Source organism: Bos taurus, chromosome 27 (assembly GCF_002263795.3).
Source record: "Bos taurus isolate L1 Dominette 01449 registration number 42190680 breed Hereford chromosome 27, ARS-UCD2.0, whole genome shotgun sequence".
Classification (NCBI taxonomy): Eukaryota; Metazoa; Chordata; class Mammalia; order Artiodactyla; family Bovidae; genus Bos; species Bos taurus.
The window spans coordinates 7336804-7355891 of NC_037354.1; the positions used below are offsets into that span (position 1 = coordinate 7336804).

The following is a 19088-nucleotide window of genomic DNA, read 5'->3' on the forward strand; positions in this document are numbered from 1 at the left end:
CCAAGATTTTCTTGTTTTCAAAAAGACTTGGAACAGTCAATCTGCTGTTAAATATTTTGTGCCTACTTAATCCTTGTGTAATCCTTGTATAATCCAATTTCTTGAGTTAATTTGTTCATTTATAAATGTTTTCACAGCATTTAAAATTAAAAGCTAATGTAGTTCTAAAATAGAATTGCATCCTTCATAAATATAAAATGACTTTATAGTGAAGGTATATTTATATCTTGTTTTTCAAGATTTTTCTAGTTTTAATGTAAGCAGGCAGCATTCCATATTACACAGAACCTGGCCCAGCTGAGACCTGAGTCCATCCCGTAGTGAGTTTTGGAGTCTTTAGTGATTTGTCGCAATTTTCTTTATGGTGAGACCCACAAGTGTGCACCTTGGAAGCTCATGACACCGTCGTGGGTGACTTTCCCCAGAATCTCATTCTGTTTCTCTACACAGGCTCACCAGTTTCCCCTGGGCTCTCCTCAGTTCTCCAGCTTCTAACTGGAGGTTCCTTTGCCTCATTCTGTCTGACATGTTTCTGTCGTAGCCTCTGCATCTGAGGCAGGAGGACAGGAAATTATTTAAAGTGCAATAGATGATCACACCATCCTCTTAAGACAATAGTCCCTTCACTCTGCAAAAGGGACACCTCTGTCACAGCTGTCTCCGTCACTACCCCAGGCTTGCTAGGGAGCCGAGGTGTGAGAAAGCAGAGAAAATGAAACCAAACGGGATTTTCTCTAACCTCCTTCCCTAGTGGCTCAGATGGTAAAGAATCTACCTGCAGTGCAGGAGACTGGGGTTCACTCCCTGGGTCAGGAAGATCCCCTGGAGAAGAGAATGGCTACCCACTTCAGTATTCTTGCCTGGATAATCCCATGGACAGAGGAATCTGGAGGGCTACAATCCATGGGTCGTGAAGAGTCAAACATGACTGAGCAACTAACACTTATCACTTCCCTTGTGTGTTAGGAGATCCCCATCATGCTCCTCAAACCAGAGCTGGAGGACTCCCCTGGAGCTCTGTCTTGGTCCTTGATGATGCCACTTCCAAATCTGCAGCTGCATTGAGCCAAGACCAAAGATAATAAATGGGGAAAAAATTAGGTAAAACCACCACTAATTGAGGAGTACTTCATAGTCTAGTTACTTCTTTAATAAGCTTATTACTATTTACTTTTTTAAAACTAGACTTTATTTTTTACACTAGTTGTGCTTTCACAGCAGTATTGAGCAGAAGGTAGAGGCTTCCCACATACCCTTCAACACACAGCATATACCCTCCAACAAGATGGTACATTTGTTGCAACTGAAGACCTATACTGACATACCATTATCACCCAAACTCTACTAAAGTTCACTTTCAGTGCTGTACATTCTGTGGGTTTAGAAAAATTTATAGTGATACTATTTTCCATTTTAATGTAATACGGAGTAGTTTTACTGCCCTAAAAATCCTCTCCACCTAGTAATCCTTCTTCTCACTGACCCCCTAGCAACCACTGATATTTTTACACACACACACACTCTCTCTCTATATATGTATATAAGCGTGTGTGTGTGTGTGTGTGTGTGTGTACACCAGAGGATCCTCTCCTCTTCCCAAATATTTTTATTAGCGTAATGAAAGCTGAAAGTTGTCACTGAATTCTTCCAGGTAGAAATGTTTCTCTAAAGTTATAAAGCAAAAATTAAGATTCAAAGAAACTGAACAATGATATTTATAGACTACATCTCTTATTTAACATGCAAACTGTTAATATGCTTTTAAAGGAAAATAGGTAAGCTGACAGTTTCAGAAAGCTAGTAGACAAATATTCCCTTGTAGCATATTGTCATTGGCCAAGACAAAGCTCTACCAAAGAGCAGATGCATTCCAGTATCTCTGTTGTTATGAAATGGAGAGACCTAATCATTTTCTTAGGCAATTTATTTGCCGTCCCAGGATCAATACTTTATATCAGAGAGTGGGCTTACCGTGACAGCATGACCTTCGAGTTGGCTCTCCTTCAAGTGCTATAAAGCACACTAAAGAAAATAAACAAGCCACAGTAAACATCCCCTCAAGTACAATTTTACTTGAAAATAATAAGACAAAATAGAAATATAACAAAATGATACATTAATTTGGTACCTCAAGTTTGCAGCCCCAAGTTAGTTGCAAAATTATCCTAAGGCATGTCATTTAAAGCTCCTGATGTCAGTTTCCTAGATATAAATCCTACAAAATAATGGTTCCACAGAAAAGTGATGAAAAACGTCTAAGTACCTTTAAACTGAAAAGGGTTCTAAAGTGTTAGATTTGATGACAGTGCACAGACATGCTGTATTATTGATCCCAGAGGTTGAGCCATGTAATGAGATGACCAGGAGCAAGCATGAGTTTATTTCAAAGTACAGGATGGTCACAGACCTACTCTGTCATCAGGTTCTGATAGTGATTCCATAGTGCCATCTTAAAGTATGAAGAATGTGTGCATGCTAAGTCACTTCAGTCGTGTCCACTCTTTGCGATGCTATTAACTGTAGCCTGCCAGGCTCCTCTGTCCATGGGATTCTCCAGGCAAGAATACTGGAGTGGGTTGCCATGCCCTCCTCCAGCAGATCTTTCCTACCCAGTAATCGAGCCTGTGACTCCTGTATTGCAGGCAGATTCTTTACTGTTGAGCCACTCAGGAAGCCCATGAAGAATAATAAAGGTTAAAAAAAAATAAGCTTTCATTGAAAAGTAGCTTACATTGACATCAGCTTACATGCTAACTCATCTTCCTATTTTAACTCACTCATCACTGGAAATCTTTGTTCCGAGGTTTAAGCTATTTCTTTATCATGAAAAATCTGAAATGATGAGACAACTCAGTACACAAGGTTTTTCAATCCAAAGTATGAGACTTTCCCAATTTGTGATTTTTTGGAACTAAGGGCTAAAATACAAGATACTATTTATGCAAACAAAAGTAAAGACATACACTTTGCTATATACAATCCAGTCTTGCGTTTGGATCACCTACAGTTGATTGTAATCATTTGTAAACTCCTTTACAGAATATTATTGTTGAAAGGACCACACGATGAAGGAACTCTTTCCTTAAAAAACTGATACTCTGTTTTTTATGTAAAATAATTGTCATTTCAAACATGATTAATTTGTATACACTGATTTTACAAAAAAGACTGCAACTGTTTTTTTGGGAAGCCAACTGTTTTGCCTTTTAGCACAACATTATAAATTATAAACACATAAATTGCACCCATTTTTTTCATGAACAAAATGGGAAAATAGTAAACTGCTAAAATAGTCATTTGGGCAGATGTCTGAAATAGTTGTAATAAAGAAACAAGCTGTCATCAGATTAATCTATTTGGTTATATTGTTCCTTTAACTTTTTTTACAGAATGCTACATATTCACAGTGAAATACTGAGTCCAGTGTCCTATAGAAGTCACAGGAGCAAAGAAAAGATGACATGATGTTATTACCTTCATCTACTCCTCACCTCATGTGAATCATTATGACAGAAAACCTGAAATATAATTCAAGGTGGTTTAATAAATTATTATATTTTGGGGGCAATTCATTTAATGTCTCTGAGTTTATTTATAAATGAAGAATTTTTTAAAAAAAAGGTCTCTACAGTCCTTTTCAACCCTCAAATGCAATGATTATAGTGATATAGTTAACTGTTTAAGACATAGTAATGTAATCAGATCTCATCTGTCAGCTACTTCACACACATCATTTGGAAAACGTTTTGAAGTGGGTACCATTTTATTCAGATTTCAGTTTCACAGATACGGTTCAGTTCAGTTCAGTTCAGTCACTCAGTTGTGTCCGACTCTTTGCAGTCCCATGAACCGCAGCATGCCAGGCCTCCCTGTTCATCACCAACTTCCTGAGTCCACTCAAATCCAGTCCATTGAGTTGATGATGCCATCCAAACATCTTATCCTCTGTCGTCCCCTTCTCCTCCCGTCCTCAATCTTTCCCAGCATCACAGTCTTTTCCAATGAGTCAGCTCTTCGCATGAGGTGGCCAAATTATTGGACTTTCAGCTTCCACATCAGTCCCTCCAATGAACATCCAGGACTGATCTCCTTTAGGATGGACTGGTTGGATGTCCTTGCAATCCAAGGGACTCTGAAGAGTCTTCTCCAACAGCATGGTTCAAAAGCATCAATTCTTCAGTGCTCAGCTTTCTTCATAGTCCAGTTCTCACATCCATACATGACCACTGAAAAAACCATAGCCTTGACTAGATGGACCTTTGTTGGCAAAGTAACATCTCTGCTTTTTAATATTCTGTCTAGGTTGGTCATAACTTTCCTTCCAGGGAGCAAACGTCTTTTAATTTCATGGCTGCAATCACCATCGGCAGTGATTTTGGAGCCCCCCAAAATAAAGTCTAACACTGTTTCCACTGTTTCTCCATCTATTTGCCATGAAATAATGGGACCAGATGGCATGATCTTGGTTTTCTGAATGATGAGCTTTAAGCCAACTTTATCACTCTCCTCTTTCTCTTTCATTAAGAGGCTCTTTAGTTCTTCTTCACTTTCTGCCATAAGAGTGGTGTCATCTGCATGTCTGAGGTTATTGATGTTTCTCCCGGCAATCTTGATTCCAGCTTGTGCTTCCTCCAGCCCAGCGTTTCTCATGATGTCCTCTGCATATAAGTTAAATAAGCAGGGTAACAATATACAGCCTTGACATACTCCTTTTCCTGTTTGGAACTAGTCTGTTCTTCCATGTCCAGTTCTAACTGTTGCTTCCTGACCTGCATACAGGTTTCTCAAGAGGCAGGTCAGGTGGTCTGGTATTCCCATCTCTTGAAGAATTTTCCATAGTTTATTGTGATCCACACAATCAAAGGCTTTGGCATAGTCAATAAAGCAGAAATAGATGTTTTTTCTGGAACTCTCTTGCTTTTTCGATGATCCATCAGATGTTGGCAATTTGATTGCCTTTTATTTCCTCTGCCTTTTCTAAAACCAGCTTGAACATCTGGAAGTTCATGGTTCACGTATTGCTGAAGCCTGGCTTGGAGAATTTTAAGCATCACTTTACTAGTGTGTGAGATGAGTGCAATTGTGCAGTAGTTTGAGCATTCTTTGACATTGCCTTTCTTTGGGATTGGAATGAAAAGTGACCTTTTCCAGTCTTCTGGCCACTGCTGAGTTTTCGAAATTTGCTGGCATCTTGAGTGCAGCACTTTAACAGCATCATCTTTCAGGATTTGAAATAGCTCAACTGGAATTCCATCACCTCCACTAGCTTTGTTCATAGTGATGCTTCCTAAGGCCCACTTGACTTCACATTCCAGGCAGTCTGGCTCTAGGATTATCTGGGTCATGAAGATCTTTTTTGTATAGTTCTTCTGTGTATTCTTGCCACCTCTTCTTAATATCTTCTGCTTCTGTTAGGTCCCTACCATTTCTGTCCTTTATTGGGCCCATCTTTGCATGAAATGTTCCCTTGGTATCTCTAATTTTCTTGAAGAGATCTCTAGTCTTTCCCATTCTATTGTTTTACTCTATTTCTTTGCATTGATCGCTGAGGAAGTCTTTCTTATCTCTCCTTGCTATTCTTTGGAACTCTGCATTCAAATGGGTATATCTTACCTTTTCTCCTTTGCTTTTCACTTCCTGTCTTTTCACAGCTATTTGTAAGGCCTCTTCAGACAGCCATTTGTTTTTTGCGTGTTTCATTCAGCTTAATTTGATTTTTAATGCAAGGGAGTCATCATGTATCATGTACATGAAATGAAGTTGATAGACTGAAGTATATAGGTTCATTACTTTGGGCAAACTTGTGCATCCATATGGCCCCCACCCCAATGAAGCCTGATTACTTTCATCAACTCAGGAAGTTCCCTCCACAGCTTTTGAAAGAACTGAGATGTCTGATGACAGCCCACAAGGAACTGAATCCTGCCGCAACACTGTGGATGAGTGAGGAAGCTAAAAAGGGGCTCCATCCCAGGCGAGCCTTGAGATGGGTGAGGTCTGCTACGAAGATCCAGAGCCAGATGACCTGGATGGTCTAGATAAACTGTGCCTGGACTGCTGACCCACAGAAACATAATACACATTGCTTTAAGCCTCCACCGTTGGGGTAATTTGTTAGGCAGCAGTAGAGAAGGACACAGTGACAACAGGCTTGTAGTGAGATTTGCATTTGCTTTGGGAGACTCAGTGCAGTGTTTGCAGATGCATCCTCCAGACTGGAGGCTGTCAGAGTGAAGGTGATTCTATGGTTGAGCATCTCAGTAGTTTTTACTTAAAAGGCAGGAAGAGCATGGTGCCCTTCGAGGTCAGGTGGTAAAGAAGCTGCAATCATTTCCATTAGCAAGGAGAGAGAGAAGTAGACTTCTTGTGAGGTTGGTTTGGGCAGTTTTTTTTTTTTTTTTGTATTGTGCCCAAATAATTCTAGAATGCTCTTTGTTTTGTCTTGCTCCATCATCAATTGACTTATTTTTGATTTGCTGGTCTTTAAAATTGTTTATGTTCATCTGGAGAAAATTTCTAATAGCCAAACCAACTACCTCCCATTTGACAGCAGTCAGGGTTCTTTTTTCTCTCTTTCTCAATCCATAAATATGCTCCAGACATTCTTGTACAACTCTTTTTTTTGGACCCCCCCCCCAAAAGTTCATTTCTTTTGAATAATATCTAGGAGTAGAGTGTTCATAGTCTAGGCAGATGTATAATTTCATAAGTAATTGCCAACCATATTCTTTAAAATTTTTTATTTTAATTTTTAAAAATATTTTTTACAATTTTGTGTTAGTTTGTGCCATACAATTATATTCTTATCAGTAATCTATGAGAATTACAGATGCTGTACATTTTCAAAACACAATGTTGAAAATTTTTCAATTTTAGCTATTCTAATGAGTGTAAAGTAGCATCTTATTTTGGAAATTATTTTAATTCCCCTGATGATTAATGATATTGAGCATCTTTTCAGTGCCTATTTGGCCATCTGTACATCTTTTTTAAAATTTATTTTTATTTGGATGATAGTTGCTTTACAATGTTGTGTGTACATCTTCTTTCTCAAGTTTCTATTCAAGTCCTTTGCCCAATTTTATTGGATTTTCCTTTCCTTATTGATTTGTAGGAATTCTTTGTACATGTTGAATATATTTCTTTTGTCTTTTATCAAATGTATGCACAATGAGTACTTTTATCCAGTTTGTAAATTTTGTTTTCATTTCTTTGTCCTTTAATAAGCTAAGGTTTTAAATTTTGATAAGAGTCTAATCTATTACTGGCTCCTTTAGACTTTCACAACCTGTCTAAAAATTTTGCCTATCCAAGGGTCAGGATGATATTCTTCTCTATCTTCTTCTAGAAGCTTTATAATTGTAACTTTTATGATTGGGTCTATAATCCACTTCAGATTAATATTCAAGCATGGACATGGAACAACGGACTGGTTCCAAATTGGGAAAGGAGTACATCAAGGCTGTATATTGTCACCCTGCTTATTTAATTTATATGCAGAGTACATCATGAGAAATGCTGGGCTGGAAGAAGCACAAGCTGGAATCAAGATTGCCGGGAGAAATATCAATAACCTCAGATATGAATATGCACCTTATGGCAGAAAGCTAAGAGGAACTAAAGAGCCTCTCGATAAAAGTGAATGAGGAGAGTGAAAAAGCTGGCTTAAAGCTCAACATTCAGAAAACGAAGATCATGGCATCTGGTCCCATTACTTCATGGCAAATAGATGGGGAAACAGTGGAAACAGTGACAGACTTTATTTTCTTGGGCTCCAAAATCACTGCAGATGGTGATTGCAGCCATGAAATTAAAAGACGTTTGCTCCTTGAAAGAAAAGCTGTGACCAACCTAGACAGCATATTAAAAAGTAGAGACATTACTTTGTCAACAAAGGTCCATCTAGTCAAGGCTATGGTTTTTCCAGTAGTCATGTATGGATGTGAGACTTGGACCATAATGAAAGCTGAGCACCGAAGAATTGATGCTTTTGAACTGTGGTGTTGGAGAAGACTCTTGAGAGTCCCTTGAACTGCAAGGAGATCCAACCAGTCCATCCTAAACGAAATCAGACCTGAATATTCATTGGAAGGACAGATGCTGAAGCTGAAGCTCCAATACTTTGGCCACTTGATGCAAAGCACTGACTCATCTGAAAAGATCCTGATGCTGGGAAAGAATGAAGGCAGGAGGAGAAGGGGACAACAGAGGATTAGATGGTTGGATGGCATCACTGACTTGATGGACATGAGTTTGAGCAAGCTCCGGGAGTTGGTGATGGACAGGGAGGCCTGGCATACTGCAGTCCATGGGGTCACAAAGAGTTCTATACAACTGAGTGATGGAACTGAACTGATGACTTTTTTCCATTGGGTTACTACTTTGGCACTTTTGTCAACAACTTGTCATCGATCTATCTATATAAGATCCCAACTCCTGTCCATTGGCATATTTGCCCATTTTTACTCCCAAATTAATTTTTATTATGAGAACTTTCAAATAAATCTTGACGTCAAGTGGTATAAGTGCTCCAACTTCATTTTCTGTTTTGAGTGTATTGCAATTACAGATCTATTGCATTTCTAATTTTAGAGTTGATTTTAAATTTGTTCTTATTGTTGTTTGCTTGTTTAAAGATTGGAATAAGCCATCAGAGAGTGAAAACTGATGATTCAGGAGAGACTGGGGAGAGGGAAAATTTGCTGGATTGATCTCTACCCTTCAGTAGGTGACAGGAAGTGGGATCTAAAATACATCAAGTGTGTCTGGCCTGAGAAACATGAGCAATTCATCCAAATTGAAAAGAGAAAAAGCAGATATTGATACAGATAGATTAAGAGATTAGTGATGGGGATTCATGAAGATGTTCTTCTGTTTCTCATTTCTTCCTGAAATAGGAGACAAGTTCTAACTAAATGAAAAGAAGGCACTGGAAGTTTGATAAGAGAAAACTGTGATACAGGAACCATCCAGAGGATGTAAAATGGTGAATGCTCTAGGGCAGAAGTCAGTAAATTATGGACCTCAGGCTAAACATGGGCCACCATTTGTCTTTGTAAACAAAGTTTTATTGGAATACAGCTATGCCCATTTATCTGGAGAAAGGAATGGCAATCCACTCCAGTATTCTTTCCTGGAGAATTCCATAGACAGAGAAGCCTGGCAGGGTATAGTCCATGGGGTCACAAAGAGTTGGACATGACTAAGTGACTAACACACACGCCCATTTATTGACACATTGACAATTACTCTTCTTAAATTATAATGTCAGTTAAGAAGGTACCATAGAGAGTTCACGGCCCACACATAAATCCTTAAATATTCACTATGTGGTCGTTCACAGAAAAAGTTTCCAACACCTGTTTTAGGAAAATAGAGTTGATTTCTTGACAACTCCTAGAGCTCACCTAGACTTAAGTGATGTTGGTCAGTCTGGGCATGTGATTTTCTCCAGTCATGATTAGGTATATAGGTTCAGATGTGGACAGAAGATGAATTAAAGCTGGGGTGGCATTTTACCCTGTGAGTTTAAGGAAGAGAGAGGGTCAAGGATGTTGAGGATTTGCCAAGGGAATGGGTACAATGATGGGTCACGCAATGTAAGTTAGTTATTGGAGGAGTTGAGGACATATACGAGTAAAAGGCTGTAAGATCGAGATCAATAGATATATGGTCCCAGTAGAGTAAATAAGCTGGAAAGATAGCAAATAGGAGTTAGAATGCATACAGTTTATACAAGGTTGACAATTATTGAAAATGATGAGCTTGGGGATTTAGCAGTGGCAGTGGGTCTCGTTTAATCAGGAGAAAGATATTTACATTTGAACTAGCAGCATTTTATACAGACTTGCCTACACTGACTTTGAATAATCTGTCATCTAAAAACCTTGCTTATATGCATAATACATCATGTGAAATGCCAAGCTGGATGAAATACAAGCTGGAATCAAGATTGCCAGGAGAGATATCAGTAATCTCAGATATGCAGATGACCCCACCCTTATGGCAGAAAGCAAAGAGGAACTAAAGAGCCTCTTGCTGAAAGTGAAAGAGGAGAGTGAAAAAGCTGGCTTATAAGATCATGACATTCAGTCCTGTCACTTCATGGCGAATAGATGGGGAAACAATGGAAACAGTGACAGACTTTATTTTCTTGGGCTCCAAAATAACTGCAGATGGTGATTGCAGCCATGAGATTAAAAGACGCTTGCTCCTTGGAAGGAAAGCTATGACCAACCTAGACAGCATATTAAAAAGTAGAGACATTATTTTGCCAACAAAGGTCTGTCTAGTCAAAGCTATGATTTTTCCAGTAGTCATGTATGAATGTGAGAGTTGGATCATAAAGAAGGCTGAGCACCGAAGAATTGATGTTTTCTAACTGAGGTGCTAAAGAAAACTCCCAAAAGTCCCTTGGACTGCAAGAAGATCAAACCAGTCAATCCTAAAGGAAATCAATCCTGAATATTCATTGGAAGGACTGATGCTGAAGCTGAAGCTCCAATACTTTGACCACCTGATGTGAAAAACTGACTCATTGGAAAAGACCCTGATGCTGGGAAAGATTGAAGGCAGAAGGAGAAGGGGACGACAGAGGATGAGATGGTTGGATGGCATCACCGATGCAATGGACATGAGTTTGAGTAAACTCCAGGAGTTGGTGATGGACAGGGAGGCCTGGCATACTGCAGTCCATGGGGTTGCAAAGAGTCGGACATGACTGAGTGACTGAACTGAACTGAAATATAAGCATATATTTTTACATAGAGAAATGAACTTTTAATTTTTCAAAGATTAAATTATTTTATAATGATCAGTTTTTGAAAAGCATATATCATGAAATTTTTGTTCATGTTGAAGTTCTTTAATGTTTAGTTCTTTATTATCTTGTTGCTATGCTTAGAAGGGCTTCCCTTGTGGCATAGTGGTAAAAGAATGTGCCTGCCGGTGCAGGAGATGCATGAGACTTGGTGTCGATCCCTGAGTCTGGAAGATCCCCTGAAAAAGAAATAGCAACCCACTCCAGTATTCTTTGCCTGGGAAAATCCCATGGACAGAGGGGCCTGGCGGGCTGCAGTCCGTGGGGTCACAAAGAGTTGGACACAAATGAGCACAACAACAACAAAGTTAAGCCTCTCATAAATACTGGAAAGAATAAGAATTATTATTTCATAAGGTTTGAATAGGGGATAGTTTTTTTTATTGTCATGAAAGTGATTTTTTAAAACAAGACATTTTCCCACGATCTACTTATAATTATTGTAGCTATTAGTAATTTAACTATGAAATTTTCAAATTGTCATTTACAGTAATACATAAATGAAGAATAATATAATTCCTTAGGTTTTATGAAAGTTTAGATTTTTTAGATAACTTTTATCATTTGTAAATTGCCATTACTTGATTTGGCCAGAAGAAATTACATCCAAAACAAATGAAGTCTGGAAAAAAATTTTTTTTCATTTCATTGGTCTCACCTTGACATTTTGAAGCAAACCAATAAGTCATTTTTTCTTTCTGAATTGCATTAGACATTTTTGATTCTCTGCTAGTTTATGAAACATTAAAGAAAACACAAAACAATAAACATTAGGCAAGGAAACAGCATAAACTGAGAGTTGTTATCATTTGCTAAATGGAATGGCCTCCACTTCACCCTCTCCCCTCTCCCCAGCATTCCCCCGCTGTAGGTCATGCACAGACTTTCATTAAATTATGAAGCGTTAGGTCAGCTCAACCAAGGCAATAAGCATCCTATGGAAACAGCACCGACTGAATTGGAAAGAATGCACACACAGGAAAGAGGAATAAACACAACAAGAAAGAAAAAACAAAAACACACTGCAGAAACTAATAATAAGTACACAAAGTACACAAGTGTATTTATTACATTTGCAAGCACTTTGTTCTACATTTCAAAAACGCCACCATCAAGCTGTTGGCACATTTATGTACAAAACAGATTAATTGTAATGCCTGCTACAAAGCACTCTTTGTGAAAATACAAACTCTAATACCAGGAAAAAAAAAAGCCAAAAACATCAACATCATTACATAAGTTTAAAAGACAGTTTTAAAAATCATCACAAACTGTTAAGACACAGAACCGAAACACTATAAGATAGAATTTAAAGAAGCCCATTAATACTTTTGCTGAATATCTGTAATACTGCATATATCAGAAAAATGTTGAACCAGTAAGATAACCTAAGTGTAAAAAAAAGAAGCAAAACCCCAAATTAATTAAATAATACTACAGAATGCATAATCATGCCACAGATAACCCTAGTAATACACCCCCTACCTACTACAAGAATTGTAAAATTATGGATGATGCACAACTAGTCATTGTACAAAGATTGTTTCACTCAATAAATTTTATTAGAAATGCACTTACACTGAGAAAGGATTTCACAATGGTCAAATAGTGCACAATACTACCTAGTTTTTATACACTGACAAGCAAGTCTTGTCAGGCTACATCATTTTAAAAGACACTTTACAGCATTCTTGTAGCATTAGAAATAACCGGAAGAAGAGTTAAGGTTAAAACAAACACCAAATTTGGTCCAATAATACTGATTGCTTTTTTTTTATTCCTTTGATAGGTACGTCTTATAAATGAACACGAATGAACATTTGGTTAAAATGACTTACTTGAAATAAAAACACAAGATATCACTACACTTTGAAAGGATACATTGTATAGTGGCCTCTGACCTCACTTTAAAAAACACTACAGGTAAACCAACATAGATTGGAAGGCTGCAAGCAAAGCTATTATAGTAATGGAAGCCTTTTCAAATATATCATACACATTGGAGGGATCGTTTACAGAGGTGCAATCCATTAAAATGCTTTAAAGTAGGTAAAACAACTTCGGAGGGGTTAGTGTGCTTATTTTTAATATACCACCTTCATAAAGGTAATTAATGTTCCACATTAGCATATTAAAAGTTCCAATCCAGCCACTGCTTAAGTCACAAAGCGATCATTCGCCAACAGTCCATGGTAGTTATTTCTGTTAAAGTCATGTCTATACTAAACTTTAAAAGGTAAGCCTGGTGTCACTATCTTAAAAAGGTAACTAGCCATGCATTAGCATCACTGTTTCTACATGCTCACAACAGAAACATGAGTCATCAGAGAGAAATGCTTTTAAGTACATCAAGAAAAGAATAGTGTTAACAAAGATAAGAAGCACTTTTTTTAAACCTACTCTTACAAATTTAGAAATTGCACCTTAGATTGATGAAAACATTAACCAGGGCCTATAGCAACACGGCCACTGATCTTCAGACAGGATTTTTGTGTTTCGAGTCATCATGATATCATTTCTGTCTATTGTCATAATGTACAGTGGTCCCTTTGAAGGTTACCTGTAGTTAAACTAGTTACTGAAATCAAAACTAAAAAGTATAAAAAGCTACTTTTCTTTTCAAAACATAAGAAAGAATGCAAAAGGTATAATGTATAACACATGGAAGTGGTTAAAAATCAAATCTCTGCATTTGACAATATTAGTTTCCTTGATCTTACAGAATTAAGTGAGTTTGAGAAATTTAAGAAAAGAAAAAAAAAGCTGGATAGGAGCTTGTAGAAGAGATCTGATTACACCAATTTAACAAATTAGGAAATGAAGTGCTATACAACAAAGACATGTATTCGGGTGATTCATAAGTCACCCCCCCATATCATTGATGAGAAGCACTTCCATTTTCTTTTTCAAAAGATTGGATGGTTGGATGGCCCTTAGTTAAACACCAATGCATTGAGTGACAGAACTGGAAGACGGTGTTTATGTGTACGCATTGAGCCGCTCTTTGGAGCGAGTAGAGTGGATGTCGTGAAGCTCCTGCTCCTCCTTGGACTTGATGTCTTCATACTTCTGCATCCGGCAGGCGTCTTTCACATAAGCCCAGTTGGCAGACAGAACCATAAGGTAGTGGACCTAATCAAAGACAAAGATAATTGATGCGGGAAGTCTGTTCTGTGTCCTCACTACACCTTGCTATTAGGAAAGAAATGTTCAAATTATATACCTCTGTGGAACGTGTTCATTAACAAAATGGGATGAAGATTTCTGCTGTAATAGAATGTAAATAAAATATTTTCCTTCCTCACTCCCCCTACGGTGACAATATCTTCTTGGCACACTTTTTTCAGTATCTCTTTCTTCTTCTTCAGCTTTGAGGAATCCAAGGGTCTTAATTCAATATTTTAAAGCTTTTACGTGATGCTTCCTGTCCTTCTGCCCTCACTCAAACTATAGACTACACATTTTATGGTTACGTATTTACATTTTCTAATCTATTAAAGGAAACAGTCTCATTTACAGTGGACCCCAGTGAACTGGGACTAATGAAATGATACACTGCCCAATGTGTAATAGAAAACAGGTTCATGGAAACCCCAACATAAACCTGTGGATTCAATTACGTTAGTTTTCCACTCGATGAATTTTGCACTTTACATTGCAAACTACAAGATAGCAAGCAATGTGTCATATGAATCTTGTATTATTTTGTTTAATTTTTTAAAAAAATGTTTGTTTGTTTATTTGGCTGCACTGTTTATTTAGTAGCAGCATGCCGATACTCAGTCTTCACTGCACCATGAGAACTCTTAATTACAGCAAGTGGGATCTAGTTCCCTGAGCGTGGACGTAACCTGGACCCCCCGCTTTGGGAGAATGGAGTGCTAACCACTGGATCACCAGGGAAGCCCCTGAATCTTGTACATTTATATACATTCATAATAGCTAGAATAGTTCAAGAAGGAAGCTCCCTATTTTTCCTGAGGAATAAAGTGTGAAATACTGAAGCTCCTGGTTTTACCTGAATAGACTGAACAATGAGATCACTTATTTGTTTTTCTTTCTTTGCCCTCCTCGTAGTCTTTGAGAGAGAAAAAGACGTTTTCCAATGGGTGGATTTCGATGGATGAATAGGAAAGAGAAACTAAGTTGTCGGGTATGTACTTTCTCTGAGCCTTAAAGAGTAGCATTATTTTTACTTAAAGTAAAATAGAACAGGAAAAGTTTTTATTCAATTATGGTGATATTCTATATTGTGTATGTTACAGGTATACAGTATAGTGATTCACAATTGCTAAAGCTTATATTCCATTTATAGTTATTATAAAATATTGGCTGTATTCCAGTGTTGTACAATATGTCCTTGTAATTTATACATAACAGCTTATATCTCTTAATACCCTGCCCCTATGTTGCCCCTCTTCCTTCCCTCTCTCCACCCGTACCTACTAGTTTTTTTTTTTAATTTCTGAGTCTGTTGCTTTTTTGTATATTCACTAGCTTGTTGTACTTTTTAGATTCCACATAGAAGCAATATCATACAGTAGCTGTCTTTCTCTATCTGACTCATTTCACTTAGCACAATACTCTTCAGGTCCACCTGTGGTGTTGCAAATGGCAAAATTTCCTTCTCTGTTGTGGTTGAGTAATATTCTATTGTATATACGGAATATTACTTAGTAATATTCCATTGTATAAACACCTCATCTTTTTCCATTCATCTGTTAATGGACATTAGGTTCCTTCCATGTCTTGGAAATTGTAAATAATGCTGCTATGAACACTGGGGTTCATGTATCTTTTTGAACTAGTAATTTTTCTTTTCAGATATATACCCAGGAGTGAAGTTGCTGGGACATATGCTAGTTCTATTTTTAGTTTTTTGAAGAACTTGAAAATTTTGATTAGTCAAGATAGGAGCTAGGCTCATTCTAGAAAAGTAGGGATGAACATTAAGAATACAAGGTTTTATGGACTCTGTGGGAGAGGGAGAGGGTGGGAAGATTTGGGAGAATGACATTGAAACATGTAAAATATCATGTAAGAAACGAGTTGCCAGTCCAGGTTCGATGCACAATACTGGATGCTTGGGGCTAGTGCACTAGGACGACCCAGAGGGATGGTATGGGGAGGGAGGAGGGAGGAGGGTTCAGGATGGGGAGCACATGTATACCTGTGGTGGATTCATTTTGATATTTGGCAAAACTAATACAATTATGTAAAGTTTAAAAATAAAATAAAATTTAAAAAAAAAAAAAAAGAATGCAAGGTAAATTCCAAACGGTGTCTACTGTAATATGTTCATGTTCAGGCAGTCAATAGGCAGTAGAAAGGAATTTTGACAAAATAATTTTGATACAGCGATACAGTAAAGCAATGAAATTCCTCTCAAATTCTGTATTTTGCTTCATTTGTTTAGAAATTGTAAGCCACAGGGAATTAGGAGCTCTGAATTATATTCTTGCATTTTCATAGTGAAAGCTTAATCACTATATGTATGTGGATTAAGTAAAGCTTGTACACATAGCCAAATTTGTATTGTTGTTGCTGTGAAAATATCAAGGGCCTTGGAGAGTGCTTATCAAGCAGCTGGTACTCAGAATATTTGCCATAGGAATGAATTTATTTTTAGATGTTCAGAAACTTTCTCTTTGAAATCTGAGAAAAATATGACCCTTAAATTATTACTAAGAATCTATGAGTGAAATACTAAAAAGAATGTCAACGTTACTGAAAAGAATGTCAGCATTACTCTGTTTTAGAGACTGGAGTTTCCCAGCAGGTTTTCAGATATTTCACCTGGCCCTAGGTTAATGCAAGCTCCAGGCTTGCTACCGGACCTCAGCAGATGAATCCTGATCACTGAAATCTAGAGATGCTAAGTTGACTACTTTTGTCAGCAGACAGACCTTCCTAATATAGTGAAAAAAATAATGGAGTAGTGCTATACCCTGCTTAGTCGCTCAGTTGTGTCCGACTCTTTGTGACCCTATGGACTGTCCTTTGTGACCCTATGGACTGTGACCCTATGGACTGTCCTTTGTGACCCTATGGACTGTGGCCCGCCAGGCTCCTCTGTCCATGGTGATTCCCCAGGCAAGGATACGTGAGTGGGTTGCCATACCTCCTCCAGGGGATCTTCCCAACCCAGGGATTGAAGCCAGGTGTCCCGCACGCGGGCAGAGTAGAGCACACGTGAATCTTAGTCCAATTCTTACAACCCTTGCCTTAAATGACAGAGGATTTTTAAATACCTTGGTAGAGTGAAATTCATTGCAATTTTCTGAAATTTTTATAGAAATAATTATGGTAGCTGTCTTCTGAGATTTGAAATGAGATGTGTTGAGGTTAATGACAGTTGCTATCTTACAAGTACTGATAAAGCATTTGATGGTAACTTCAACAAAGTATATTTTAAAGAAATGTTAGCTAATAGCAGTGCTATGGTAGCTATATTAATACTGGGAACAATAGAAGTAGTTCTATCAGTATTTTCTCTGTTTCCAGAAACATAAACTTGGGATGTCAATCAATATTTAGAAGTTATTTACTTCTTAAGGAATTTATGCTTTACCTTTATTTGGATATCTAAAAGGATGCTTAGTACTTATGAAAGTAATCTTCTAAACTCTTGCTGTTTGAAATAAAATTTATTTATAAGTTAATTCCTAAATCTATGCAGATTTCTTAAGAAATATATAACATCTAAATTTTCTGTCAACTTAATTCATTTTGATATATGGCAAAACCAGTACAATACTGTAAAGTTAAAAAATTAATTAAAAAAATCTTTTGATAATAGAATCACTTTATAGGAAGCATTTTTAGAGTCATTTAAACACTATTTTGTTCAGACAGGTACTTTTCTCTAATGTATGCCTGAAGGCATGTGTTTTCACACAGAATTTTACACACACATATGTTGCAAATGCAAACAAATACTTTATTATGTACTTCTTTTCAGAAAATGATTTGATAGATGTTTTATACATGGGTGTGCATTGCTTGAAGATACACGACCCTAGATTTATCCATCAGACAGAAATGTGTGTGTGGATGCAGGTGAACAGATGTTTCCTGTTATCTCACAGCCAGGCTATTTGGGATTATGGGGTCTGGGATATCACTGCCCAGAACCTATGGATGATTCTATGTTAAGAATATAAGGCCTTTGCTTATTGTTTTATTGTGACCCCTCAATTACTCAGGCAGTGAGATCTTGTTAAGCACCTCATATTCTGAAGTGAAATTCTTGTGGAGACGTTTATACACCAAATCTACAATGTTGAGCAATTAACATGATATTGAATTAAAATATCTGAAAATCCACTATGGCCCTGATATGGCTGTTTTTGTCAGGTATTTTTGAAAATAGGGTGGTGCTAGTGGTATAGAACCTGGAGACATGAGAGATGCTGGTTCCATCCCTGGGTTGGGAAGATTCCCTGGAGGAGGCCATGGCAACCCACTCCAGGATTCTTGCCTGGAGAATCCTATGGACAGAGGAGCCCAACTGGTGGGCTACAGTCCCTGGGGTTGCAAAGAGTCAGACATGACTGAAGTGACATATATACACATTTTTGCAAACAGTTTTATCAAACAGAGTCAGGTCTTAATACAAATTGATTTCTGAAGTCACTGAAAATAACTGGTCCGAAGTGGCTCACCAGCACATTGTCTCTGCTTTCCTGTTACTAGTCTTTGACAAGAGAAAAGCACTCATTTTTCCCAAATGTTCCTTTCACCAACACGTTGGACAATGTATTGGCACCGTAAGGAAAGGAATTAGATAGTTCCAAATTAACTCATCATTTCTGGGTATTGAAGTAGCTACTCCATAGCTGAGGTTACTGGGCACCTTCTAGAGCTCTCTGCTACTTAGATTCTGCTGCTGCTGCTAAGTCACTTCAGTCGTGTCCGACTCTGTGCGACCCCATAGACTCCACTTAGATTCTAGGACATGAAAATAAGGACCGAGGAACCCGGCCACAAAAGCTCCTACTATGTGCAAGGTCCATGTTCATTGTTACCACTTGGCCTTCCGCTAAACAAAATGGAACTCATGGTGAGTTACAAAGAAGAGACTGGATATGGCAAAATTCAGGTCCTCAAAACTTGGTAAAACCTGACTTTCAGGGCTTGTTCTTAATATTTTTAAGAAAGTTATATACAGAAGATATGACCAGAAACTACTAAGGTTTATGTGAAGAAAAATAATCCTTTTTTCATAAATGACTCCATAAGGAGGAAAAAAGTGTAACATAAGATAAGG

At 37.7% G+C, this 19088-nt stretch overlaps 1 protein-coding gene and 1 long non-coding RNA gene across 5 annotated transcripts in view; one reads left to right on the forward strand and one right to left on the reverse strand.

Moving 5' to 3' along the window:
* Positions 1–575: 575 nt before the first annotated feature.
* Positions 576–3572, forward strand: LOC132344043 (uncharacterized). Its single transcript, XR_009493117.1, has 2 exons — positions 576–1101; positions 3390–3572. It is a non-coding gene; the product is annotated as an uncharacterized lncRNA (long non-coding RNA).
* Positions 3573–11856: 8284 nt separating this feature from the next.
* Positions 11857–19088, reverse strand: part of GPM6A (glycoprotein M6A) — a 257776-nt gene continuing 250544 nt past the window's right edge. For 3 of the 4 annotated variants that reach the window (XM_024986212.2, XM_024986213.2, XM_059882177.1), the window contains exon 7: positions 11857–13951. In XM_024986212.2, the coding sequence (XP_024841980.1) occupies positions 13799–13951 (153 nt within the window). In that variant the 3' untranslated portion in view covers positions 11857–13798. 4 annotated transcript variants of the gene reach the window in all.